Source organism: Balaenoptera acutorostrata, chromosome 11, assembly GCF_949987535.1.
Source record: "Balaenoptera acutorostrata chromosome 11, mBalAcu1.1, whole genome shotgun sequence".
In the NCBI taxonomy this organism is placed as follows: domain Eukaryota; kingdom Metazoa; phylum Chordata; class Mammalia; order Artiodactyla; family Balaenopteridae; genus Balaenoptera; species Balaenoptera acutorostrata.
Genome location: NC_080074.1, coordinates 10,423,319 through 10,449,694, shown reverse-complemented (window position 1 = coordinate 10,449,694; position 26,376 = coordinate 10,423,319). Strand labels below are relative to the sequence as shown.

Genomic DNA, 26,376 nt, shown 5'->3' with positions numbered 1-26,376 from the left:
CCCAGCACAGAGGGCCTCAAAAGTCAGTCCCCTTTCGAGAAGCAAAGATCACATGTCACACATGCTTTGATCATTCCTCCCAGGATTCCTGGGAAGTGCAGCCCTGCTTCTGCTGAGATACCAGCAAGGGGCTGGCAGGGTTCGTCAAACAGCATATGTCACAAATCAATGTCAGCAGTAAATGATTAACTCGTACCAGGAAGAGAAGTATGGACGTTATCACAATGTACATGGTGGTGCTACAAGTGACCACCACGGGGCTCACCCCAGAAGAGCCAGGCGCCTGGACCATATGTCAGGCTGGGGGCCCAGGATGGGCCCAGCTCATCATGCTGCAAAGCGGCCCGCCTGGAGGCAAAGGAAGAGGTGGGTTCTGGAACCAGGATGTCTGTACCCCAGCTCTGCTGTGAGTGACTTTGTGACCTCAGGCAAGTTACTTAACTTCTTTGAGCTTTGTTTCCTCCTCTGTAAGAAGGGGTCAATAATAGCCCTACCTCTGGGGACTGTGGTGAGGACAGAGGGAGCTAACAGACCAGCGCCTCACATGCACTAATATAACGCGATACTATCATTGCTGCCATCTGTATCAGCCAGCATCCAACTCTCCACCCATAGGGGTGTGTGGGACTCCCAGGCCTTAGGGAATAAAACCTGAGGATTCGGAAGACCCTGATCCCCTCCCCCAACCTGAAGCTCTGCAGTTACAGAACAATAGGAGCCCCTCTACCTGGAGGCTGGAAGCAGGACCCTGACACCTCCGTCCAACACACTTAGTACTTTGGGGACAGAGCCCTCCAGGCAAGTAAAGGAGGAGACTTAAAAGACAGACCTCGGCCCCCTGAAGAGGAAGTCCAGCACACCAAGCCTTCTCTCCACAAAGCACAGGGTGTTCGGATCAGTGGGGAACCCCCCACGATGACTACCCCAGTGAAAAGCCCAGGGCTCTGGCACAGTGCCCCCATCCCCCCAACAGCCCTCACTCCCAGCGACTCCCAGGCCTTGGCATCACCATTTCTGCAGCTCTTCAGAACCTCCGCTCCAGCTTCCCACCCTCCAACCTCCACCCCAGCTCACTCCCTGGATGACAGGACAGCCAGATGGGTGAACGAATGAAGCACCATCAGCACTAACCTAACTCAGCCCCTGTCTGCCAAGCTCCCCTGGACCCTGCATTTGGGGATCCTTGGTCACTCCTCTCCCCTTTTCCCAACTGGCCCTGCAGCTGCTCAGTTCCCTCAGCCCTGTCCTGGATTCCTACACGTTCCTCTAGCCCACGGAGGGGGGCCCAGCATGCCCTGAGAAGAGCAGCTGTCCACCCCTTCCAGGCTCCCCTGAACAAACCTCGGCCAACCAGCCCCTACAAGGACAGTCTCGCCTTAAGGACCCAGGGCTACAGGTGACCCCTGGGCCTTCTCCAATTTGACCATCTCGGCTTCCCCATCCTTCCTCCCTCCCTCCATCTGTATGGGTCAAGCCTCGAGGCAGGCAACAGTCCTCCAGCCCCAGCCCCTGCTGCCGGGACCCTGATGGGCCGGAAGGTGTCGAGTCCGGGAAGCCCCTCCCTCATTCTAAAAGCGGCCCCACCCCCAACAGACCCCTCAGATGTCAACCTGAAGAAGCTGCTCTCGGCCAAGGGACCTCCAGGCTGAGACCTGGGAGGAGTCTCAGCGAGAAGTGTGTGGGGGGCAACGACCATCACCCACCGGAATCCACTCTGGGGGTTCCTGGGGTTGACCAGGATGCAGTCCCACGTGCGACTGGGAGCGTTCTGGAACAGAATCAGCTGCCTTTCTTCCCGGACCCGGCCGCTCGAGCTGTAGTCCGCCACGGCCACCTCCTTCACCCGGAATGGGTTGGAGAACAAGTTGGTGACGCTGCTGAGGGTGTTGACCAGGCGGCCAAAGAACTGCATCCTCCGCGGGGCCGGCGGGGAGGCCCTGCCACCTTCCCCCTCAGTCTGGAAGAAAACGGGGTCTCTGGTCAGCTGGGCTCGGTCTCCCATGCCCACCTCACCACGCACGGCGGTTTCCTGCACGGGCACCCAGGCGGCTCCCCACCAGCGCTGCTCCCCGGATTCTGGGCCTGGAGGGACCTGGAGAGGAGGGGGAAGAAAGAGAAACGGCACTGAGTGGGAGGGAAGAAGGGTTGACGAGAAGTTCCAGGGCTGCCACTGTGTACAGGTGACCAGCACTGTCCTGCCCCCTGACCCAGTTTCCCCAAAAGATACCCAGTTTCCTCATCAGTAGCGCGGGGCTGTTGTGATCAAAGGAGGTGGCAGACGTGAACGCACGTGATGGGCGACACTGCCCTGTGCAAACGGGGTGTTCTCACCCTGTAAAGTATGGAGTCGACTTTTGGGAACTCAAAGAGCTTAGCACTGGTCATTTGAATTCCACAAACAAAACCAGTGTCCCCTCTCTACTGGATGCCACAAGGGGACCAGGGTCATCTCACACTCCATCGGGGGCATTTGTCTAAAACCTCTGGTGCCTGCTACCACGGGCTTCCCAAAGAGCTCTGAGAGAACGCAAGAGCAAGCTCTGCGGAAATGAGCGTGAACGCAAAGACTTAGAAACAGTGACATAGGTTTGGGTGGAAATTTTGTTTCCTACCCACAGGGTCACAGTTTCTGCTATGGAAACTGTCCCCAGTTTGGATGACAGAATCAGATGTCTTGTTATTTCCTGGATTCCCAGAAAGCACACTACCTACCTCAGGCAGTGCCACCAAAGCTGCATGACAATCGGCTCGAGGCCACCCCTGCCTCTGTGCCAAGATGTCACCTGCCAAAAGAGCAGGTCAGTTGCAGGACAGAGCGTGGGAGTGTGGGCACCGTGGGAGAGAGTGGACATGTGAGTGGATACTAGTCATCCCCTGGCCTATGGGTGGAGGGAGGATCAACGTTAGGGATGAAAGGAAAAGCAAGAGGCCTACAAAGAATCATCTAAAAAGGCAGTAAGGGTCAACAATAATCATCACATCAGGAGACGCTTACTTACTTACTAGGTAGTAGGCCCTGAGCTAAGCACTGCACGTAATTGTCTCATTTAATTCTCACAAACCGTATGAGGCAGACGGCCAAAGCACACAGTGCAGCTTGGGAGCAAAACTGCATTCAAATCCCAGCCTCACCACTGCCCAGCTGTGTGACCTTGGGCAAGTTACTTAACCTCTCTGAGTCAGTTTCCTCAACTGTAACATGGGGATCACAACAGAGCCTAATAACAGTACCTGGCAGATAGTAACTTTCAACAAACATTAGCCCTCTTTAGTTCCATCATCCCCTTTTACAGATAAGGAAACTGAAGCTTAGAGAACATGATTGAAGAGCTTTGAAAATGCTGTGAAGCTTTGTAACGTCTTTCCTTTTTTGATGTGGTGTGAGCAGATTGTGAGAGTCAGTTTCTCCTCCTTTAAAACGAGGACAACGTGCGCCTCTCATGTGCGGTGAGAATTAAATGAGAACGTTCATGAGGATGCTTAGACCTATGTCAAGGTCCTTCTTTCTTCCACACTTGGGAGCTGAAAGGACAGAGGAGCTGGGTACCTGTGCCTTTCCCCACAGCCAGGGGAGAGGGGCTGGGACCCCAAGAGAAGGCATGGGACTTGGTATCCGGAAAAGAATTCCCCCAAAACAGAACACATGGCATGCACAGCAATATGCTTTATAACAATTTCTGTTTTGACACAGAAATGGAAGCAACTTCAATACCCAGCATTAGGGGAATTGTAAGTTATGACACGTGACCCCCAAGACACCGTGTGGTCACTAAAGGCTGCTACTGAGAAGGTGGTAACAACTCAGGGAAAGCACGTGGCGTCGTCATAGGCTCTGTGGCAATGAGTCCATGACGCTCCCTGTGCTGTTCTGGGCTGCGAGCTCGGCCTGCGAAGCCACTGCCTGCCTGTCCTGTCTCTCCCCATCAGTCCCACCCTGCCAGCTCCAAACCACACGCGATTCCAGAAAGCAATGCTGTTTCCCACCTCCTTGCCTGTCTGCATTGTTTTGTCTATCTAGAATGCCTCCTTTTGTAGCTGGAGAAGCCATGATCCTCCTGCCAGACTGTACACTTCACAGCACGAACCACACCAGGCACTCATGTGGCTCTTTCTGTACTCTGGCCCCGTTCCAAGATCTTTACATATATTAATCATTTCATCTGCACCACCATCCTATGAAATCGTTACCATGCTTATCCTCATTCTACATATGAGACAATCAAGGAACAGAGAGGTAAAGTAACAGGCCCAAGGTCGCACGGCTAGTAGGTGGAGGAGTGAGAACTGGAGCCCAGATGGGCTAGCTCTGGAGTCTGAGCCTCGTATGGGCAGGTACTGGGTCTTTTTACTTCTATCAATTCTAACACCAGACTCGGTCCAAAGAAAGTTTGTTAAAACGTAATTTAACTGAGTAAAAATTACGCACAGCAAAAAACAAAACAAAACAAACGAACAAAAAAAAACTGATAGAAAACATACCAAAATACTAAGGGTAGATGAGAGTATTAGGTTCATGGGCAAATTTTTTTTTCTTTCCCCTATTTTCCAAATGGTATAGAAAATTATTATATTTTTTAAAGAAAGTGGGAGTGTAGGCTGAGCCTCTGGGGCCTGCACCTGGGGAGTCGGGGGAGGGGGCGTGGGCGGGTCAGGCCTGGCTTAGAAAAGCAGCACAGAGGCTTCCCAGAGGGCAGGCCGCAGCACCGGGAGAGGCGCTCACAGGGAGCTGGGGAGTCGGGAGCGTCCAGCGCCCGCGGCCCACCTGGGTTAAGGAGGAGAGTCACCGTGAGGGTCCAGCTGGATGGAAGGCAGATGCCCCGCCCCAGAGGAGAGCCTCCCTCCTCAGGGTCCCCAGCGCTGGTGGCGAGGGTGCCCCCCCCACACACCGACAGCAGCCTGGCCCCAGAAAGGACAGGCCTGGCCCTCCTCCAGCCTTCCAGGGTAGGCGTGAGGATGAAATGACACAGTGGAGGGAAAGTGGGACGCTGGCCACTTTGGGCACACAAACAGTGGCCACTGTCATCACGAGGTGGAAGAAAGGAAATGAAAACCCTGGGCCACATCCTGGACCGATCGTAACAGGCTGGCCTCATTTCTGTCCCCTTCCTCCTGTCCCCGCCACCTCTGACCCTGGAGCCCAGGTTCTTTCCGGCATAGCTGCAGGGATGGGCGCTGGGCTGGGGAGCAGCTGCCACTCGGAGCGTGGAGGGTCCCTGCGCACACGACCCCACCCGCACCCCCTCACCCCACCCCCCTACCCATCCCCGACCCCTGCCTTGGACTGTCCTCCCTGCCGTCTTCACCTGCCCCAGAGCCTGCTTTCAAGAAAGGGCTGTCAGACAGATGAATAAACCCCTTCTCATCCTTCAGGACTCAGTTTATGTGCCACTTCCTCCAAGAATCACACCCTGCGCCTCCCCTCCTCCCAGCCCTGGGTGCACGTGCGCCTTCCTCCGTGCCCCACCCTGCCCAGTGCACGCCCACTGACCACTTAGCCTGGGGTGGTGATGCCGTATCTGCTGGTTGGGGGGAGGGGGGCCCATCCCCCCTTTATGGGTTTATCCAAGCACCTGGCATGCTGTTCCCGCCCCACAGTGGGCATAACATAAATGTCTGGTGAATGAATGAGAACAAATGAATGAACCAACTGGAGGCCCCGGGGGACAAGCACCTCTGAGGCACCCCTCCCTCCTCTCTTCACCTTGTGCGGTGGTAACAGACCACATGTCCCATTCCTCACCCACTGTGACCACAACAGAAATGCCCAGGAGCTCACCCCAGCACAGGGCAACCTTTACGGGGCACCTGCTGGGCTTTGATCTGGAAAATTCGATGCTTCAAGCTGAGCTCATTCATACTCCAGACAGGGAAACTCGTCAAGCTCGCTGCTGGACCAGAGGGGCAGGGTGGCTGCTCAGGAGGGGCGTGCCAGGACAGCCGGGCCAGGTGCCTGACCTCACGGGACGGGCCACGTGGGGATTCTGGAAGCACACACAGAACTGCCTGAGTTGGAAATGAGGCTTTGTGAGCCCCAGCTGCTTATGACAGGATGTCCCATGATTGGAACGACTGGCACAGGACAGCCTCCGGTGCAGCCGACGTCACCCCCGTGCCCTGCCCTGGCAGGACGGGCTGAGAACACGGGGTCAGCTCAGAGCGCTCCGCCTGCCCTGACCCCCGCGGACTTCCTTCCTGCAGCCCTTGCCATCTGCGCCTCCCAGCCCACGAGCGCATCGCTGCGTGCCGGCCCACGGCACATCCTCTCGCCAGGCCACCTCGCTTTGTGGCTGGCAGGGGGTTTTCACGTCTGTTAGCTGCCTCAAAGCTCACAAATGCCCATGAGACAGGGACAGTGCGATCGCTAGCCCTGTCTGGCATACGGGGCAACAAGGCCCAGAGAGAGGAAATGGGAGGTGTTGCCTGGAGACTGGACTCACGCCTTCCTCCTCGGACTCCTGACAGCACCAGGCAGAGCGCCTGCACGGAGCACGCAGGCGCTCAATCAGTGCACGAGGAAAGACGGGATGGACGTAGGCATCAGGTCAAACGTCATTTCTACCTCTCATCCGAGCGTCTGGGCCTCCAAGGCTGCCTCCAAACAAAACACCCCTCCAAATGTTCACCCTGACCCCAGCTCTTCCCAGACTCTTCCCTGAGCCATCGAGGAATGGGGGAGGGCTGGCTCCTGTCACCTCGCACCCAGCAACACTGCCCCATTCATCCAGCACCCACTGAGCACCAGATGCCTCACCAAGTTTGGGAGTAATGATCATATTTATTCCTCAAAACACTCATAAGAGAAGGCATACTTCTTCCCATGTTACACACAGGGAACTGAGGCACAGGAGGTGATGTAACTTGCCAGGATCTGAACCCAATTAGTTGGAATCCAGAGCCCCAGCTTGTAATCCTCAAGCTGCCTTCAGGAGAAATCCCGAACGGAACGTGGCCGAGTGAGGCGTGATGTGCAGACCCCTGTGTGCCAAAAGCCAAGGCCCTCATGGAACAGTGCACTGCCATTCATATGAGCCAGAGCAAAATGGCCTTTCCGAAAAGGAAAAGGTGTCTCTTTCACCCACTTTGTTTAGCTGGACCACAGCTGGAAGCAAACTGCCCAGAACTGCTGCTGGAGTTCCCTAGCACGGGAGACTCCGATGACTTTACGAAGTTTTTGGGCTGGTGGCATGAAACAGGGTGACCATTTTACGATTCACTCTACAAATATTTATCAAGGACCAATTCTGTGGCAGGCACTGTTACAACTGCTGAGAACACACTAGTGAACAAAACAGATAAAATCTCTGCCCTCCTAGAACTTCTATTTCAGAGGGGGCTATAATAAAGAAGATAAATAGGCAAAATAAACACATAGTTTCAGGGGGCTTCCCTGGTGGCACAGTGGTTGAGAATCCGCCTGCCAAGGCAGGGGACACGGGTTCAAGCCCTGGTCCGGGAAGATCCCACATGCCGCGGAGCCACTAAGCCCGTGCGCCACAACTGTTGAGCCTGTGCTCTAGAGCCCGTGAGCCACAATTACTGAGCCCGCATGCCGCAACTACTGAAGCCCACGTGCCTAGAGCCCGTGCTCCACAATGAGAGAAGCCACCGCAATGAGAAGCCCGCACACTGCAATGAAGAGTAGCCCCCGCTCACCGCAACTAGAGAAAGCCCGCACGCAGCAACGAAGACCCAACACAGCCAAAAATAAACAAAAATAAATAAATTAAAAACACAGAAAACATAGTTTCAGAATGCTGATTAGATGCCAAGGAGAAAAATAAATGAAAAAAGGGAGATAGGAAGTGTCCATGTGGAGATTAAAATTTTAGATATGGTGAACAAGTCCTCAACAAGAACTTGACTTTGAATAAAGACTTAAAAGAAATAAGGGCAAAAGTCATACGGGTATGTAGGTGAAGAGTTTTCCAAGCAGAGGGAAGAGCATGTGCAAAGGCCCTGGGGCTGGACCATGCCTGGTGAGTTCCAGGAACAGCAAGGAAGCCAGTAAGGTCAGAGAGGTAACAGGGAGCCAGGCAGGTACATTGAGAGGAGAAGTTATTACAGGGCTTGGAGCAAAGGAGTGATATTAACTCTGGCTGGATGCGGGGTGTAGAGAGGCATCAAGGATAATCTCACAGGTCTTCCCTGGTGGTGCAATGGTTAAGAATCCACCTGCCAATGCAGGGGACATGGGTTCGAGCCCTGGTCCGGGAAGATCCCACATGCCACGGAGCAACTGAGCCCGTGCGCCACAACTACTGAAGCCTGTGCGCCTAGAGCCCATGCTCTGCAACAAGAGAAGCCATCGCAATGAGTAGCCCCTGCTTGCCACAACTAGAGAAAGCCCGCACGCAGCAACGAAGACCCAACGCAGCCATAACTAAATCAATAAATGTATTTTTTTTTTAAAAAAGGATAATGTCACAGCTTGAGCCAGAACAGCCGAAAGAAGAACACTGCCACTTCCTAAAGATGGGAGAGTGCGTGTGAGGGACAGATTTTGGTAGAGGGTGAGGAAAGGGATGAAGGGGATGGATATCAGGTGCTTAATTCTAAGTACTTTAAGTTTGAAATTCCTAAGTTTGAGATGTTGAGGGAGCAAATATGTGTGTGTCTATCATTCAGCGGAAATGTCTGGACCGGACTGGAGATATAGATTTGGAAGTTGGAGTCAGAGTAGAGATGGTACTTAAAGCTATGTCACTGGATGAGATCACCCAAAAAAATGAGGATGGACAAAAAAAGAGAAGAGGCATTTAAGGCATGGACCTATTAAAATGACCTCCCAGGAGCCACACTCTATAAAGTGAAGCTTGTAACACAAGACCTCCCCTTCACTACAGCCCCTACCTCCTCCCACACACACCCAGTACATACATGCAGACACACACACACACACACACCGCATTTAAATTCCTCCTTCCTTTATCTCTTGGTGATGTCATTCTGCTGAGAAGGAAATTCCCTTTTGAGGATACTGTCATTTAATAAGAAAGTAACCCACGGAAGGGAAAAAGTGCCCTGGACACTTAGACAACAGTAGTGACCCTTACAGAGCACAGCAATCCCACCACAGGCTCTGGTGTTATAAAGTACTCTCTTCAGATTCTAGCTCCAACCACATCAGTTGGTGTGAACTCAGGCAACTCAATTGCCCTCTCTTCCTTATTGTGTTAAATGGGAGTAACATTGGCTACGAAGGTAGCCTAGAACATAGCAAACAGTCCACTAATATTTATGAAATAAATGAGGAATGAATGAATAAATGGTAAGAATAACATATAAAAGAGCCTGACTCATAGCAGATGGTCAATAAATCTGCCAAATGCTAAATGCGAAGACTTGTCTTTCCCTCCTTGATTTTTCATTCTATCCCGTTCCGTTTTCTGCCAATGACACAATAGCAAACCCATGCATTTGTACAGGACCATGCTGGTTACAAAGCTTTGCCTTCTACATTTTCTCAAATTTTGAACCTCATGGCAGCCTTAGGAGGGCAGGAAATACAATCCCCCTGTCACAGATGAGGAAACTGAGACTCAGACAGGAAACAGCCTACAAACTCCAGGAAATTTTTAAGGCAGAGACAATAACAAAAACACTGCATTCAGCCCAAGGGTGGAGTATCTGTGGTGCCAAACCAAACTTGCCTGACATCCTGTTGGGTGGGTAACAGGGCAGGTGAAGGGAAAGACTCAGAAGTTTAGGGGAAGGGAAGGTATTTGAGGTCATGTGAGTAGTCCATACAAAAAATGAGCATAGATCCCTGAGCCCTGTGCCCTCCCTGTCCCACACCCACCGGCCTGCCTGTTCCAGTCACATGGTCACAAGGGTCACACACTTCCTGTCACCAGCTTCCAGGTCATCGGTGGGAGCAGGAGGTAGACACAGGATTGGGGGATTGGGAGACTCTGGGGTGACTAGGCTATGGGAAAGGAGGGAGCATGGGGGGGCGTAGGCACAGGTGAAATCTGGAGGCACCTGGGAGACAATAAGCAGGGAGAAGCAGGGAGTCGGGGAAGAGTGATGCAGAACAGGGCAGAGAGATGGAGGGACACAGAAGACAGAGATGCAGTGGGGGATCGGGTGGGAACACACAGAGGCGGAAAAATCGGGAGCACTTAGAAAGGCACAGAAAGAAAGATGGGAACAATGAATGGGAACCAGAGTGAAAGCTGGGGGCACTAAGAGGCAATGAGAGTTGGGGGACGAAGGGAAGGGGCTGACTCAGAAAGTGAGGGACGGGATAGAGGAGAGACGCACAGGGAAGAAAGAGGTACTGAGGGGGAACCCAGGGTCGGAGCTGGGGTCCCTGAGGGAACACAAGTTAGAGATGAGACAAGAGCGGTCACAGGATGGGAGCTGGGGACGCTGGGGGATCAAAGGGTGGAAGCTGGGGGCATTTAGGGGTCAAAAAAGGGTTAATGGAGGACATGCCTCGGAATCGGGGAACAAGAGGGAAACCCGCGGGACGGTCGGGGTGGAGCCCAAGGAGTCTGGGGCACCGAGGAGGTTTGGGGAAGGTGCCCCTGGCCCCGCCTTCCCCGCGCCGTCACTCACCTCGGCTTACTCAGCACTTCTACTTCCTTCTACTTCCGCAAACAGACGAGCCCCGGGTCACGTGACAAACCCGGCCACGGCTCTCCGCCAGTCACTGAAGCCTGTGCTTCGCGAGAGGAAGGCAGGGGCGGGGCTCCGCCATCTTCTATAACTGCCCAATGGAAGGGGCTCCCATGGCCGAGGGAGGCCGGGCTTTGGGCTGAGCCAATCCTCGGCGGCGGGGTGCGGCCACGTCTGTGCGAGGCGGAAGGTGCGCGTTGCCGCTCCTTGGCAGACATGTTAATGGGGGGCAGGGGTCTCACCGTTCTCCGCCCTCCGCCCACTAAAACGGTCAGAGGCGTGGTCTGAACCTGACTTTTACTACAGCTCGTAAAGACAAAAACAAAACCAACAAAGATGTGTTAGGGCATAACACGCAGGAACCTGCTTTGATTTTGCCGGGTACCTCCAAGCTAAGGTTGCCAGATTTAGGAAATAAAAATACGGGATTAAATTTCGATTTCAGCTGAACAACCAATGATTTTTTAGTATAAGCAAAAAATACTTAGTTATGGTAAAAAAAAATTATTCCTTGGTTTCTGGCAGCCCTTCCCCAAGCCGATCTCAGGAAATATTTCAGCACTTTTAGTAGAAACTTGGGCAAATGACTTGGTCTCTGTGAACTCCTCATCTGAGAGTGAGCACAGTAATACCTCACCGGGTTGTTATGATGACTAGAGATAAATTAGTCCCCCTGCCTGCACATAGTGGGATTTCAATAAATGACAGTTGTGGGACTTCCCTGGTGGTTGGTCCAGTGGTTAAGACTCAGCTCTCCCTATGCAGGGGGCCTGGGTTGCATCCCTGATCAGGGATCTAGATCTCACATGCCGCAACTAAGAGTTCCCATGCCGCAACTAAGAGTTCGCATGCTGCAACTAAAGATCTCACGTGCTGTAACAAAGATCCCATGTGCCACAACAAAGACTGGAGACAGGCAAATAAATAAATAAAAATACTAAAAAATAAATGACAGTTGTTATCATTAGTAATGCTGAGAATGCGTTAAATAGAAGGGAGGAGGCTGGGTTTTAGTCACAAATCTGCTTCTGACTGAACAGATCATGTCCCCTGTCCAGCCTGCCAGGCTTGGTTGGACACATTTTCTTCCCCCTAATCATTCCCCAACCCTAGACCTAGACAAATTATCCAAACTGCTCTCTGTTGGCATGGGAAGGGTAGTTTCTGTTTGTTATTCCTGTGAATAGAAGAATATTTCTGCCTGTCTGTCCCAAGATATTAGTGCCCAGACTGGGGGCAGCCAATGTAACTGGGGCAAGATTTAGTTAAGAATCTAGACAAGTTAATAAAACTAACCACAGTAACTACTATTTGTACAGAGCTTTGCCAGTTACAAAGTAACTTGACTTCACATCCACCATCTGGGGATTGTAGTTACTCTTGTTCGTATTTCACGGGTGAAGAAACTGTTCCTTTAAAGTAAGATTAAAATTTTGTTCGGAGTTTCAGCTTTGAGTTGAGAGAATGGGAAGAAGACTCAGAATTCTCAGTGAAATGTATCTTGCCCTCCGCACCCCAAACAATTAAAGTTAGGGCGATGGTTATCAGGGAATTTGCAAAAGGTCAGGTATTCCACCCACTGCTGAGCAATCTGACCTGGGAAACCTCAGAGGTTCAACAAGATGAGTCCCATTCTTCAGCAAATACTCTCCAGTATTCAAGGTGAGTCTACAAGGCAGGTTTGGCAACACAGACACACAACTGAATCTGAAATGCAGAAAAGGCCAAGGAAGAGAGATCAATCATCTGGATCAATGTTTAGAAACACTAAAAGATCCATAGAGGAAATTAATAAAATAGAGTAGAAAGAAAGTAATAAATAGAAGAAAATAATACAATAGACTCAAGGCCTGATGAAGTTGAGTGCCCCTCCCTTGGGTGTTTCTGGTGAAAACTATTAAATGAGTGGGTAAAGCAAGAGATGAAGAACCCAGAGTTAGTAGGTAGCACTGAATGAGCAAGCAGTGGAAAGAGAGGGGGCAAGTAAGCACCGGGAAGGTACTCCTTTCGGTTTCTGCTGGATTTTGCTTTGGAGCAGTTCAAGTCAAAGAGCTTCTCTTGAGGGGCTGTGCTAGACCCTGCAGCTACAATCATCCCAGAGCCCAAAGTCGACCCAAGTCCCCTCCTCAAAGACTTAGATGGAAATTAACGAACATGCTCGTGGTGAATTTTACACTTTTACCTTGTTTGATCCTCACGACAATCCTGAGGAGTAGTACTATTATCTCCACCTTATAGATGGAGAAACCAAGATTCTGTCAGGGGAAATGATTCACAGAGTCACATGTCAATGACAGGCAGAACCAGAATCAAGACCTGTCTTGACTTTTCTTTCCCTACACTGCAGGAGGACCTACTATGTGTCAAGCAGTGTTCTTGGTGCTGAGGAAACCACAGCGAAGAAAACAGACAAAATCCTTGCCCTAACAGTGTTCACAGTCTTGTTGGGAAAGACAGACAATAATCAAGACAGAGAGGTCAGACATAGAGTGTGTTTTGCTAAAGTCTTTGGGTGAAGTGTCATGATATTACCATCTTACTTTCAAAAAACCTAGTGTGCTGAATCTGGGGTTGTGTACATGAGTGCCTTTGTACTCATCCTTCCATTTTCTGTGTGTTTGAACATTTTTATAATTAAAAAGTTGGGAAAAAATACAGTGTGTTAGAAGGTGATAAATGCTATGGGGTAAAAGCAGGGAGGGGAGACAGGGGAGGATTGCAGCTTTAAAAGAGTGGCCTGGGGGACTTCCCTGGTGCTCCAGTGAGTAGGACTCCACGCTCCCAATGCAGGGGGCCCGGGTTCCATCCCTGGTCTGGGAACTAGATCCTGCATGCATGCCACAGTGAAGAGTCCTCATGCCACAACTAAAGATCCCACGTGCTGCAACAAAGACCCGGCACAGCCAAAATAAATAAAATTAAAAAAAAAAAAAGAGTGGTCAGGGAAGGCCTGATTGAGAAGGGAGACTTTTTTTTTTTAATCTTTATTGGAGTATAATTGCTTTACAATGGTGTGTTAGTTTCTGCCTTATAACAAAGTGAATCAGCTATACATATACATATATCCGCATATCTCCTCGAGAAGGGAGACATTCAAATAAAAACCTGAGGGAGACGAGGGAACCAGCCCTGTGATAACCCAGGAAAGTGTTCCAAATGGAGGGAACAGCAAGAGCAAAGGCCCTGAGACAGGAGTCTCCTGGACTTGTTTCAAGAAAAACAAAGAGGCTATTAAGGCTGGAGTAGAGTGAGAGGGAGTGTAGTTGGCAATGAAGCTGAAGGGTAATCAGGGCCTGTAGGACACTGTGGACAGTTTTTAAACTTCAGCTTTCACTCTGAGGAAAATGGGGAGCCACGGGAAGTTTTTGAGCACCGGAGTGACCTGTCAGACTTACATTTTAACAAACTGTGTCTGTTCTGTAGGAATAGACTGTAAGGGCAGGGAAGAGGCTGGGAGACCAGGGAGGAGGCTCTTGCAGCAACCCAGGTGAGAGACGATGGTGTGACCACCATCCCATTTAATCATCACAACTGTAGAATCATTACAATCAGGGTTTGTATTATGATAAAATGTGTAAGGTACAGAGGGCTTTGCGAGAAGGCATGGTTGAACTCTGTCTTCTGGGAAGATTTGTGAGATGACTCTTGAACAGGGGTGGGCAAACTATCCCACCTGCCACCTGTTCCAGGAAATAAAATTTTATTGGAACACAGCACCATTCGCTTATGTATGAATATGCTTTCTACAGTGGCAGAGTTGAGTCATCATGACAGAAACTGTATGGCCCACAAAGCCTGAAATATTTCTATTTGGACCTTTACAGAAAAAAAAAAAAATTTACCAACCCTTGATCTTAAGTTGGGTTTCAAAGGTTAAATAGGAGTTTGCCAGCTGGATTAGGAAAGTAAGAAAGCCAGGTGGAAAGAGCCATATGGGCAAAGATCAACATCATGAGATTGTGTGGATTGTTTGGGGAATGGCAAGATGTCAAGTGTTGCTGGAACCTGGTACGTGAACAGGTGAATGGGCAGGTGAGCCCCAGAGGCAAGGCATGAAGGGTCACGAGTGCCAGGCTGAGGATGAGGGCCTTGCCCTGCGGGCAATGGGAGCCCCGGAATGGTTACAGGCAGGGAATTGACTAGAAAAAAAAAATCATTCTGCTGCAGTGGAAGAGGTGACTGAAGGGCACAGAGGCCACAAGGCAGCTGTGTAATGATTACACTAATGAGGTGGCTCTGATTTGAGGAGGGGGCCATCGGGGCTTGTGCCCTCCTCAGGGAGGAAACAAATTCAGGTGACCTTGAGCTGTGAGGCTGCAGCCACGTGTGCTCCCAGCCTAAGGGGGGACAGCCAGTCCTGGCCAACAAAGGCAGGATTTCCCCACTTGGGGGGGGTCCCTCAGCCCGGCTCAGGGGCTCACAGGACAGACTGTGGGCTGAGGGGAGGCTGGTTCTCAGGGCCATGGGGCCAGGGAAGCTTGGCCAAGAAGCTGGCCTGAACCTGGGTCCTGAAGGACGGGGAGGGTTTGGAGAGACTGCTGAGCAGGCGGCATTTCAGACAAAGATGCAGCCCATGTGCTGGTGATCATGCAGGATATGGCTTCTCAGGACGGGGTCCAACGGGGGGTTCATGAGGGTCAGGGTGTGCAAAGCCTTCATCCCTTTCTTCTTTCTCCTGGGCTTCTCATCCTCACTTAAGTTTCTTCAGTCAGCAATTATGATTTATTCCCCCCTGCGCCGTGCAGCACGTGGGATCTTCCCTGACCAAGGATAGAACCCGTGTCCCCTGCAGTGGAAGCGAGGAGTCTTAACCACTGTACCACCAGGGAAATCCTCAGCCAGCAACTATGAAGTGCCTACTACTGTCTGCGTGGCCTCACTCCTGGTGGTGTGGGGTCGCACGAAAGATATCCATTCCTGTCCTTAAAGTTCACAATTGAATACAAAGTTGCCTCAGATACAGAGATAATTGTTTGTTGTGAAAAAGCACTGGAATAAAGGCAAATACGGTCTTCCTGAAGAAATCAGGAAATGACAGTGGATGATGTTCCAGACTCTGTCAGGCAGGATAGGCTAGGGAACGCTGCAGTAACGAACAACCCCACAGTCTCGTTGGCTTAACACGAGTTAACATCTTTGTTCACACTGAACGCCTGATGTGGGAGGGTGGGGGTGGGGCGTTCTGTTTATCAAAGTCACTCGGGAACCCAGGCCGAGGGGGCTCCTGCTCCACACGGGGCTGGGGATGCGGTGAATCGGGCCCTGGGTCTTAAAGCCGCCGCTCAGAAGTGACACGTGAGTCTTCTGCACATTTCACTGGCCGAAGCGCATCACATGGCCATACCCAACCTCAGGGGAGCTGGGAAATGCAGTCCTACCAGGCGGCCAGAAGAAGAGGAACCAGGATAGTTGCAAATATCCCAAATAACTACACTGATTGACAAGGCAACGAGGTTCTGTTTTTGTTTGTGATGACAGAAACCTCCCTGCTTAATCAACTGTAAATCATATTCCCAGTCAGTCTTCAGCCTAAAGTTTTCTAAAATGTATATAAATTAATTTAATATGGCAATACCACCATAATTTTAGAGCTTTCTGGAAGAGAGGACTGAGTAAGAGGGACAAGGTTCTATGGGATTAAGAAGAAAGAGACCAGAATGAGTCAGGACTCTCTTGATGGTAAGCCACAGAAACCCGATTCAAATTAGCACAGGCAAACAGGCAAAAAGACTGGAAAGTAACCAGAGAATCTCCCAGAATCCAAGAAAGAGGTGACCAGCCAAATGCTGGAGGGACCTCACGGTGAGCCTTAAGCAGGCCCTCCACGGCCTCTGTCTTTCAGCACATCCATCTCACTCTCTTCTCTGGCTTCTTCTGCCCAGGACTGAGGAACGTAGCCCCCTCACCACCTACAGCTCTCAGCACTGGGAATGGACTGAGCTTCTTCCCTTACTTCCTGGAAACGACTCTCACTGAGTCAGCTTGGGCTGTGTGCCCACCCCCGAGCTCATCAGCTCTGGCAGCTCCCACCCTAGCTGGGCGTGCACAGAGCTATCAGGAGAAAAGAGGGTGCTGGGCACACAGCATCCTACAGAGGCCCTTTCAGCCCTCAAGGAGGTGATTCCAGGATAGAGAAGACCACCAGAGGCCAAGAGCAGAGAGGGGGGTCTGAAGCCTTGGGTGATGACAGGGGCCAGGCACGTTGAGTGAGGTGGCAGGGAGAGGAGGTGAGGTCCCAAAGAAAGAACATGGGCAGAACCCACTGGACAACCAAGCGTGTTTGAATTATCCTGGATGATCTACATTCTGTCCTGGTGGTCCTCGTTTATGTCCCAGGGGCTCCTGAAACTCTGCTGCAAATCACACGTTTGTGAGCAGGCTGAATCAAATAGTCTCTGGGACGCAGTAGTCATCAAGGGGAATGGCAGGGACTCCCTGAGGATCCTGCCACTGGTGGTCAGGCAGGGCACGGCGGACAGCCGGCGAGTGGACACAGCCTCCACTATCAGGGCAGAAGGACCTTCTAGGAAATTAACCATACCCTCTCCCTCCCTCCCTCCCTCCCCTGCCCAGCCTGCCCCACTGCTCCAGCCTAGGACACGGCCCAGCCCCAGCGGAGCAAGGGCAACTCCTCCATTCATCCAGCAAATAGTTACCGTGCCACAACTGCATGACGGCCGGGGCTAGGCACTGGGGACACAAAAATGAAAAGATGTAGTCCTAGTCCTTAAAGAACTTGTGGATTAAGAGGAGAAGACAGCCACAAAAACACGGAACACGAACTCGGAGGGAAAAGTGCCATCGTGCAGGGGGCCATCCCTACTGTGAGGGCAGGAGCCTGGGTCCGCCCGGGGGTTATTCTGGAAGCTCACTGAAGAACGTGACCTGTGCGCTGGCTATTGAAGGACAAGCTGCAACTGGGGAGGGAGTTTCCGGTCGAGGGGTCTACAAGAGCCAAAGCGTGGCGGTATGGAAGAACCCAGAGGGAGGGGTGAGAGCTGGGCAGTCAGAGGAGGCAGAGGCCAGACCTAGAAGGTCTGTGGAGAGAGTCTCAACTTCGTTCTGAAGGCAGTGGGGTGCCACGGAAGTTTCTGAGCCCAGGAGTGTCCGGGTCCAATTTAGGTTTTAGAAAGCTCTCTCTACTTTCCCCCTGGAGGCTGGATTAGAAGGTGCTGGAGGCAGGGAGACCAGGCAGGAGGCCGTTGCCATGTCCAGGAGGAGAGATGCTGAACGAAGAGAGAGAGCATGGAGGGAAGCTAAGGAGGCCACGGGGACTTGGTGACGGGTTAGCTGTGGGATTGAGGGACGGGGGTGAGGCAAGGATGGTGGCCTGGTTTCTCTCTAGGGTGATTGAGTGGAAGGTGGTGTCACCAGCCCGTCTGAGAAGTGTGTGGGGAGCGGGGGTGCAGGCTGGGAGGGTGACGCTGAGTGGCGCTGTGACTGTGGTGGGTTGGACATACCGGGAGGGGTGGGAGGGATGGGGGGAGGGCAGGGGGAAATCCACACCTACTGTGCAGCTGTTTAAGAAGATCTGGCCCCTGAGACACAGAGGCGAGCAGGTGAGAGATTAGGGAGTCATCAGCATCGGATGCCACCTGGACTCTTGAGGGGGAATGAGATTCCCCTGGGAGAAGAGACAGGGGCAAAGGCCAAAGTTCCGAGCATCACAAATCACTGAGAGGTCAAGAGGAACCAGAGACAGAGACTGAAAAAGGAGGAGGGAAACCCACGCCTTGGAACGCAGGGGCCAGAGTGTATCAAAAGGAGGAGGGGAGGGAGCAACAAGGTCCAGGGCTGTCAAAGGACAAGACAGATTAGGACGGAACACGGACCCCGGATTTAGCAACAGAGAGGTCGCGCGGACCTCAGCAAGAGTCCCTTCAGAGGACTGTGGGGACCGGAGCGAGGCTGGGAGGGGAGGGGGCAGGGAGGGCTCAGAGGCAGTGAGTGGAGACGACTCGAGCGTCTGGCCATAAAAGGGAATAAAAGGCAAAGGTGGGGGGCGGGTGGAGGAGTGAAATGTAGAGGGGTGGGTGTTACAGATGGCAGCCGCTTGGGGAAATTTCGGGGCTGAGAGGACAGGAGCCGGAGGGTGAGTCTGAGGGTCCAGGAGAGAAGAGAGGGAGGTAGCTTTGGGACCGGAGGAGGGACAGCTTGCGCCGGGACCGAGAGGGAGGGGATGAACAGTGCAGGGAGCTGAGGCCGGGCCTCGCAGGTGGGGGTGTGGACCAGGCCAGCGAGAATGGGGGTTGGAGAAGGGAGGCGGTGATCAGGGACCCCGAGGGCCTGGCTGTGACTGGAGGATGACTTCGCAGTGGAGTCTTGTTGCTGTGGGTGTCGTGTTCATGCTGGTAGTTTCTCTCCGAAGCCCAGAGCAGCTGGGGTGGGGGTGGGGGCGGGGAGGGGCAGAAGGGCAGCAGACAAATGAGGTGCCCAAGGTTATGGGTTTACAGGCTCGGGGCACAGAACGGAGTGGCAGATTTCCAAGTATACTGAAGCTGTCAGGAGGAAAAAGGTTTTAGAGGGAAAATATGATGGAGGAGTGGGAGAAAAAAGGGCATCTGTACAGTTCTAAGTCTCAGGGCCCTAAAGTGTCAGTTTGCAGAGTACATGAATAGACAATTCACAGAGAAGAAACTCAACTGATGAACAAAAGTATGGGAATGTATCCAAGCCTATTCATATTCAGAGAAATGTAAATTTAAACAAGACCATGTTATTTGCCTAGAAAATTAGCAGAACTTAAAAAATGGGAACAGGGACCTCCCCGGTTGTCCAGTGGTTAAGACTCCGTCCGTGCTTCCATTGCAGGGGGCATGGGTTTGATCCCTGGTTGGGGAACTAAAATCCCACATGCCATGCGGCGTGGCCATAAAAAAAAAAAAAAAAAAAAAGGAACACCCAGGGCTGATGAAGCGGCAGTGAAACGCTCATATTCACACAGAGGTCGTGAGGGCCTTTATTCACTGGGGTGTCCTGATCAAATGGCATTGCCTCTCCGAGCCTCAGTTTCCTCATCTGCGCAGTGGGGACAAGAAAGACACTCATTTCACAGCGTTTTGTGAGATAAAAGGTTCACAAGGGAAGGGTCTCATAAACAGGACAACAGTAGTTACTACCATTGTCTGGATTTGTTCAAACTCATTTTTCTCCGTGCTGGACAGTCTCTAGCCCAGACCCAGGACCCTTGCAGACAGCAGCCCAGTGCAGGGATACCCTCTGCCAGCCCCTCCCTAGTTTGCCTTATGATTTTACAGTAGGAAGGAAGGAGAGGGGGAGGAGGGTACAGGATTCCGCCTCAGGAGGAATGGCCCACGCGACAGGGGACATCTCTCTCCAACAAAGCCCATGGTTATACCTGGCCCTGGGCGGTGGGAGACAGCATGGCCCTTGAGTCAGACCACCTGAGTTCAAGTCCTCCTCTGCTGGGGACTAGCTGTGTGATATTGGGCAAGTTTCCTCACCTCTCAGAGTCTCAATTTCCTCACCTGCAACATCTAACTCCTAAGATGTGGGAAGAAGATTAAGGGCATCAGGCACCCCACACCCGGCCACAGGAGGGTACTCCCTGGACAGCTAGTGAACCCATAAATCAGTCAGAACCTCAGCTTGCCTTATTTATTTACTTTTTATTATACAGCATTTGATTTTTAAAAAACTTTTCCTTCATAGAGTACATTTTCACATTAGAGATTCCCACAGTGGGAAAACAACAACTTACTACTTATAATTTTATATTTGTGGACAGATTATTTTAGGACCAGTAAAACAAACACATTTGAGGATTAAGTCTCAGTTTAGAATCTGTAACAATTTGAAATATCTATAAAGGGACCTCTTCCCTACATGGAACTTCTCTATATTCAGAAACTCTCCAGGCTCTTCTTCCTAGGATTTAGAAATCAGTAATGTGAAATATCAGCATTTCTAATTTTCAAATTTCCCTAGGACACATAACCATTGGTAACTGGTATCAACTGAACAGAGAGGGGATGTTTGCAAAAACTAAACTGCCTAATTTTCTGCAAAGTCTTTACTTACGAAATAACAGTATTTCCCTTTCTCCATCATCCTAGGACAAATATAGATGCTTGATCGGATATTGAGAGTAATAAAGCTGAATTCCCTCTAAGAGTTTGATAAATTAAAAGGCAAAAGCTCATATATAATGTTTAGTTATACTGTGAGTCTTGTAAGAAGCTGAGAGACACCCCATTAACTCCCCAGCATACAGAACTCAGTCTGACAGCTTCTTGGATACAATTCCTCTCACATCTTTCCTCAAAGATTACATTCTAAAAATAACCAGGTGGGGACTTCCCTGGTGGTCCAGTGGTTAAGAATCTGCTTTCCAATGCAGGGGATCCCACATACTGTGGGGCAACTAAGCCCTTGAACCACAGCTATTGATCCCATACGCCACAACTAGAGAGAAGCCCGCGCACCGCAAGGAAAGATCCCGCATGCGCAACTAGGACCCGACGCAGCCAAAAAATAAATTAATTAATTAAATATTTAAAAAATAAAAAAATTAAAAAAAAATAACCAGGTGATTAGGAGAAGAGGTTTGTCTCACCAGTGGACTTATCTGTTATTTCCTTGTTATTGTGAGTTGAATGGCATGACGGAGCAAAGGCGAGGTGGTCTACAATCAATTCTCAAGGTATTATGTCTAAAGGGTCAGAGATTCCACAGCATAGCCACAGCTTTGCAGATGCCCGCATCATGATAGTTGAAATAACAAAGCCCACCCAGCGAAGGTGAAAGCTGAGGGCACCAAAAGGCCTGCCTTGACAGCTTTCTGCCATGCATCCCCTCGAACATACAGTTGGTCCAATGCCCTGGTGACTATGGAGAGTGAGGGCTGCCGCCAGGAAGTAGTGCATCGCAGCGCAAGGATTCAAATAAGCAGCTGGGGGACTTCCCTGGTGGTCCAGTGGATAAGACTCCGCTCTCCCAATGCAGGGGGCCCGGGTTTGATCCCTGGTCCGGGAACTAGATCCCACATACATGCCGCAACTAAGAGTTTGCATGCCACAACTAAGGAGCCCGCCTGCCGCACCTAAGACCCAGTGCAACCAAATAAATAAATATTAAAAACAAAACAAACAAACAAAACACAAATAAGCAGCTGGAAGTAGGCCCAGGAGCAAAACACTGACAATCCTCTCACCAATCCAGTGGAGAGATGCAGCCTTGGAAGCAGAATGGTGGTTGGGTGACAGGTGAATGTGCTGTATTCCACACCATCCTGGGGTAGGTCGGTCCTGGAGAAATGCTGAGACCTGAGCCAGTCTGACCACTGGGATTTAGAGGAACAGAGCTCGCCCTCCTCCAGCACTGCAGAGGACACTCAGCCTCCAGAGAGTCCCCATGTCGCTCCTGAAGGCTCAAGGTCATCCCCAGAACGTCAGCTTTAAAATGAGGATGATCGTTTCTGCACCACCGTTCCGCCTCGTTGGGGAGGGCTATGGTAAGAAGGAAAAGTTGAATTTATAAAGATATTGAAATGTGATAAAAAGTACAGATAATTTTTTTTTCGGGTGATTGGTTTGTTTAGCAGTGGGAGAAAAGATACACTATGGGAAAATATATACTATGCAAACAGGTCTTAGGCATTTAGCACTGTGCCTGGCTCAAAGGAAGCATCTCATAAACGTAATAGGAATAAGTATAGTCAGAAGTAATAAGCAGTGAGAAGAAACTGATACGGGCCATGCGGTGGGTGGAAGAACTGGGACAAGATAAGGTGCCTGAAGGTGCCGAAAGGGATGCTTCTGATTATCACTCTCACCTAGTAGAGGGCCCCGCAGGAAATGTGGGACCCGGCCCAGCTGATGGAGCTGCCCTGCAGAGCGGGGCAGGGAAGGCCCCAGGGTCCAGGGACAGGCATTCATGGGGGCCTGGAAATCAAATCTCAGGGCAGGAAGGGCCTCCAGAGAACACTCAACAGGGGAACCTTGAAGCCAACCCTGGTCTCCTCCATAGCAGCCCAGCTTCTTGTTGTTTTACGAGGAGGGACATTCTGCAGAGTCAACTTTCATGTGAAGAAAGTTTACTGTGGTTTGAGATTGTTTAAAAACCACTGCCCTAATTCTACACTCTCACTCTGCAGGTGGAAAACTGAGGCTCGGAGCAAGGAATGCCCCACTCTGGGGTCAGCCAGGGGTGCGATCTGAGCTGCAGATCCTGGCTTGGGTCAAGCCTGGTTACTGAGCTGCTACTATTGGGCAAGGTGCCTACTGTGCACCAGGGTCCCACAGGGACCTGCTTGGGTGCTGTTTGGTGTTTTGGACCCTCGAGCAGGTGAACAGGGACTAGCTGGGCCGGTTAGAGGTCTGCCAGACTGTGCTGGCAGAGGGTGGCTCTATCCCAAGAAACTGGCAACAAGGCCACTCCCTGTTGACAGGAGGTGGGGTCTCTGGGCAGGGTGAGGTCTTCACTGGCTTCGAGTCACTCACCTGGGGAAGACGCAGGTTCTCAGAGGGAGTGTCCTAGGGGACTCCAGAGGACTCATCTCTCTCTAACCCAATATTTACTGATCTCATTCCATACTAGGCACTGTGCCCAATGCTTCTAAGTGTGAACCCAAGAAATTGTTTCACAGTCTATGAAGCAGGCGCTATTAGTAAACCCAGTTTACAAAGGAGGCAGGGAGAGGTTAAGTCACTCAGCTGGTGGTGGGTGAGGCTGGGATTTGAGCCCACAGGCTAACTTGAGAGCCCCTACTTAATTTTTCTTTTTTTTTTTGGCCGGGCCGAGTGGCTTGCAGGATCTTAGTTCCCCCACCAGGGATTGAACTCAGGCCCTCAGTAGTGAAACCTTGGAGTCCTAACCACTGAACTGCCAGGGAATTCCTGAGAGCCCCTACCTTAAACTAACAAACAGGGACTTCCCTGGTGGTCCAGTCGTTAGGACTCCACACTTCCACTGCAGGTGGCACAGGTTCAATAGGGAAACTAAGATCCCGCATGCCACGTGGCACGGCCAAGAAAAGAAAAAAAGAACCAAACAAACAAAAACCTACTTCTTTATTAAACCAAAAATTGCAAGAATGATAGAGAATTTCTATATGCGCTTCACCCAGATTCCCCAATTGTAAATATTTTAGCACATTTTCTCAATAATCTGCTCTCTCTCAATGGTTTTGAACCATTTGAGAGTAAATTGCAGATAGATGCCCCTTACCTCTAAGCACTTCAGTGTGTGTTCCCTAGAATCAAGGACATTCTCTTCCATGACCATAGGACAATAATCGAAATCAGGAAATTGACATCGATACGATACTATTATCTAGGCTTCAGACATTATTCAGATTTTACCAATTATCTTAATAACATCCTTCACGACAAAAGAAAATTCTGGATCACACGTCGCATTCAATCATCTCCTTTGGCTCCTTTAATCTGGAACAGTTCCCCTTTCTTTATCTTTCATGATCCTGTCATTTTTTCTAAGCATACAGTTCTAGTTATTTTATAGAACTTCTCTCAGTTTAGGTTTGTCTGATGTTTCCTCACGAGGAGAGTGATTGTATGAATTTTCGGCAGGAACACCACAGAAGTGATGCTGTCTCCTCCATGAATCATTTAGGAGCTACACATGTCAATTTGTCCCATTCCTGGTGGTTTTAGCCTTTGTCACTTAGTGAAGATGGTACCTGCCAGGTTTCTCCACTGTAAAGTTACGATCATTCTATTTGTAATTAATAATTGTCTATGGAGAAATACTTTGGACCCATGTAATATGTTCCTCATCAAATTTTTGTGTCCACTGGTGATTCTTTGAGGAATCTATTATTACTTTGTGGTCTTAATTGCCATTTTCTAATTCTGTCCTTCTTTTTACTTGAAGGAGGCGTTTTCTCATTTATTTATTCATATCAGTTTGAATTCTTCTCTTATTCAGTAGGCTATAATCCATGGTTACTGTTACTTCTTTTGATGTTCAAATTGTCCCAGATTTGGCCATTAGGAACCCCCTTCAAGCCAGAGAGCTCCCACTTTTAAATATGACATTGCACCATGTCCCTTGACCTTGACCAGAAAGGGAGACACATCCGTGGGGAGCAGTCCCAGCTGGGTGGATACTGAAGTGCTGACCCCTAATGCAGGCAGGCAGGGGATGGGAGAGGGTTTAGGCAGCCTGGTGTCCAGGGGTGTTGTGCAGACCCACTGGGGATTCATTTACTAGCTGAGCACCTACTATGGCCTCAGCTTTTGAAAAGCTCATTGAAAATGGAGGGTAAAGAAAACAATCGCAATTGTGCAGTTTCTAAAACTGAGAACTTTTTACCCCAAGAGGTAACATGAGTGGCTCTCCTTGATATGTAAATATAAGGTAAGGGGAATTGTTTGAGTGCCAGACATAACTGCTGCAATATTTGGTCACTTGGGAAGCTAGTGGGCCAATCTGCATATGAAACCCAAGGCCTTTGGGAGGTAAGGGATAGATGTCACAATCCCAGGTGGACAAAGGCCCAGAGGCAAGGAAGCATAGCAAGGGCTCTGAAATCAAATTACACTACGTCAAAGGAAGAGGGAGCCTTGCTGGTGACCAGGGCTCCACACAAAGACCTCCTAGTTGGGGAGGTCCTAGGCCCTACGCAGGAAGATAAGGTAGGTGCTGTGATGTCAGTTTCAAAAAAAAAAAAAAAAAAAGACATGGCTCTTGGAGTGACAGCAGGCATTTCAGGCAATGGAAACACCATGAGCAAAGAAAAGAAGGAACTGGGACACTCTCCCATTTTGCCCCCAAAGCCGCCTCTTTTGGGTGGAGCTCCAGGCCCTGAATACATCCCTACATTTATGCTGGGCCCCACCCAGCTGGGCAGAGCCCCAAACGTCTGGATCAGGAATTAGTTAGGTCTGGATTCAAACTCCAGTTCTTATACTTCCTAGCTGGGTGACTTTGGAAAGTCACTTTACCTCTCTGAGCCTTCACTCATTTATTTCCTCAACATGTGTTTATTGAGGGCTTACTATGTACAGAGCACTGCTCTAGGTACAGGACGTGAAGTGGTCAGCAAGATAGACAAGGTTCTACCTTCGTGAAACTTACATTCTGGTTGAAGACAGACACTGAATAATAAGCAAATACATAAGCAAGATAATACCCTATGGGAATATTAAGGTAATATAAAAACAAATTTCAGAGGTGGGGGCTCCTTTAGCCAGGGCTGTCAGGAAAGACCTCTCTGAGGCAGGGACATCTGAGCTGACCTGAAAGATGAGAAAGAGCCAGGCAGTGAACAGAAGAGGAAACAGCAAGTGCAAAGGACCTGTGGCGGGAATGAGCTTGGTGTGTTTGAGGAACAGTAAGAAGGGCAGTGTGGCTGAAGAGTAGTGGTGAGGGGAGAGAGACGGGAGGTGAGGCTGCAGCGCTGGGTAGAGGCCAGATGGCTTAGGGCCCTGTACGCTGAAGAGAGGAGTACAGTTTATATTCTAAATGCAAAGGGAAACCTTTGAGGGCGTTGAGCCAGAGGGTGGGAGAGTGTGAAACAATCTGATCTTTGTTTCGAGAACATTGGTGTGCGAAGAAAGCCTTTAGGGGCAAAGTGAGGAAGTTATCAGGAGCCCTCGGCCATTGTCCAGGTGAGTTGATGGTCCCTGGATCAGGTGGTAGGACTGGGGTTGGCCAGAAGTGGTCAGATGCAGGGTAGTGTTGGAGGTGGAGCCAGCCTGACTCATGAAGTGAAGAGGAAGGAGAAAGGGATGGAGCAAGGCTCCTAGGTCTGGGCTTGAACAGCTGATGTGG

At 50.5% G+C, this 26,376-nt stretch overlaps 1 protein-coding gene and 1 long non-coding RNA gene across 7 annotated transcripts in view; both read right to left on the bottom strand.

Moving 5' to 3' along the window:
- PLA2G6 (phospholipase A2 group VI) overlaps positions 1-10,641 on the bottom strand; it is a 51,462-nt gene extending 40,821 nt beyond the window's left edge. Inside the window, exons 1-3 of one of the 6 annotated variants that reach the window (XM_057557408.1) lie at positions 10,561-10,641; positions 2,058-2,092; positions 1,704-1,957 (exon numbers count right to left, since the gene is read on the bottom strand). In XM_057557408.1, the coding sequence (XP_057413391.1) occupies positions 1,704-1,912 (209 nt within the window). In that variant the 5' untranslated portion in view covers positions 1,913-1,957; positions 2,058-2,092; positions 10,561-10,641. Of the gene's footprint in view, positions 1-1,703; positions 2,093-9,799; positions 9,821-10,560 lie in introns of those variants that run through there. The other 5 variants (XM_057557409.1, XM_057557407.1, XM_007189039.3 and 2 more) reach the window with 5 other exon arrangements.
- A 9,583-nt stretch (positions 10,642-20,224) lies between these two features.
- Positions 20,225-22,083, bottom strand: LOC103005764 (uncharacterized). The gene is made up of 2 exons (XR_451646.2): positions 21,794-22,083; positions 20,225-20,508 (listed from the first exon to the last, which is right to left on the bottom strand). It is a non-coding gene; the product is annotated as an uncharacterized LOC103005764 (long non-coding RNA).
- Between the last annotated feature and the right edge of the window lie 4,293 nt (positions 22,084-26,376).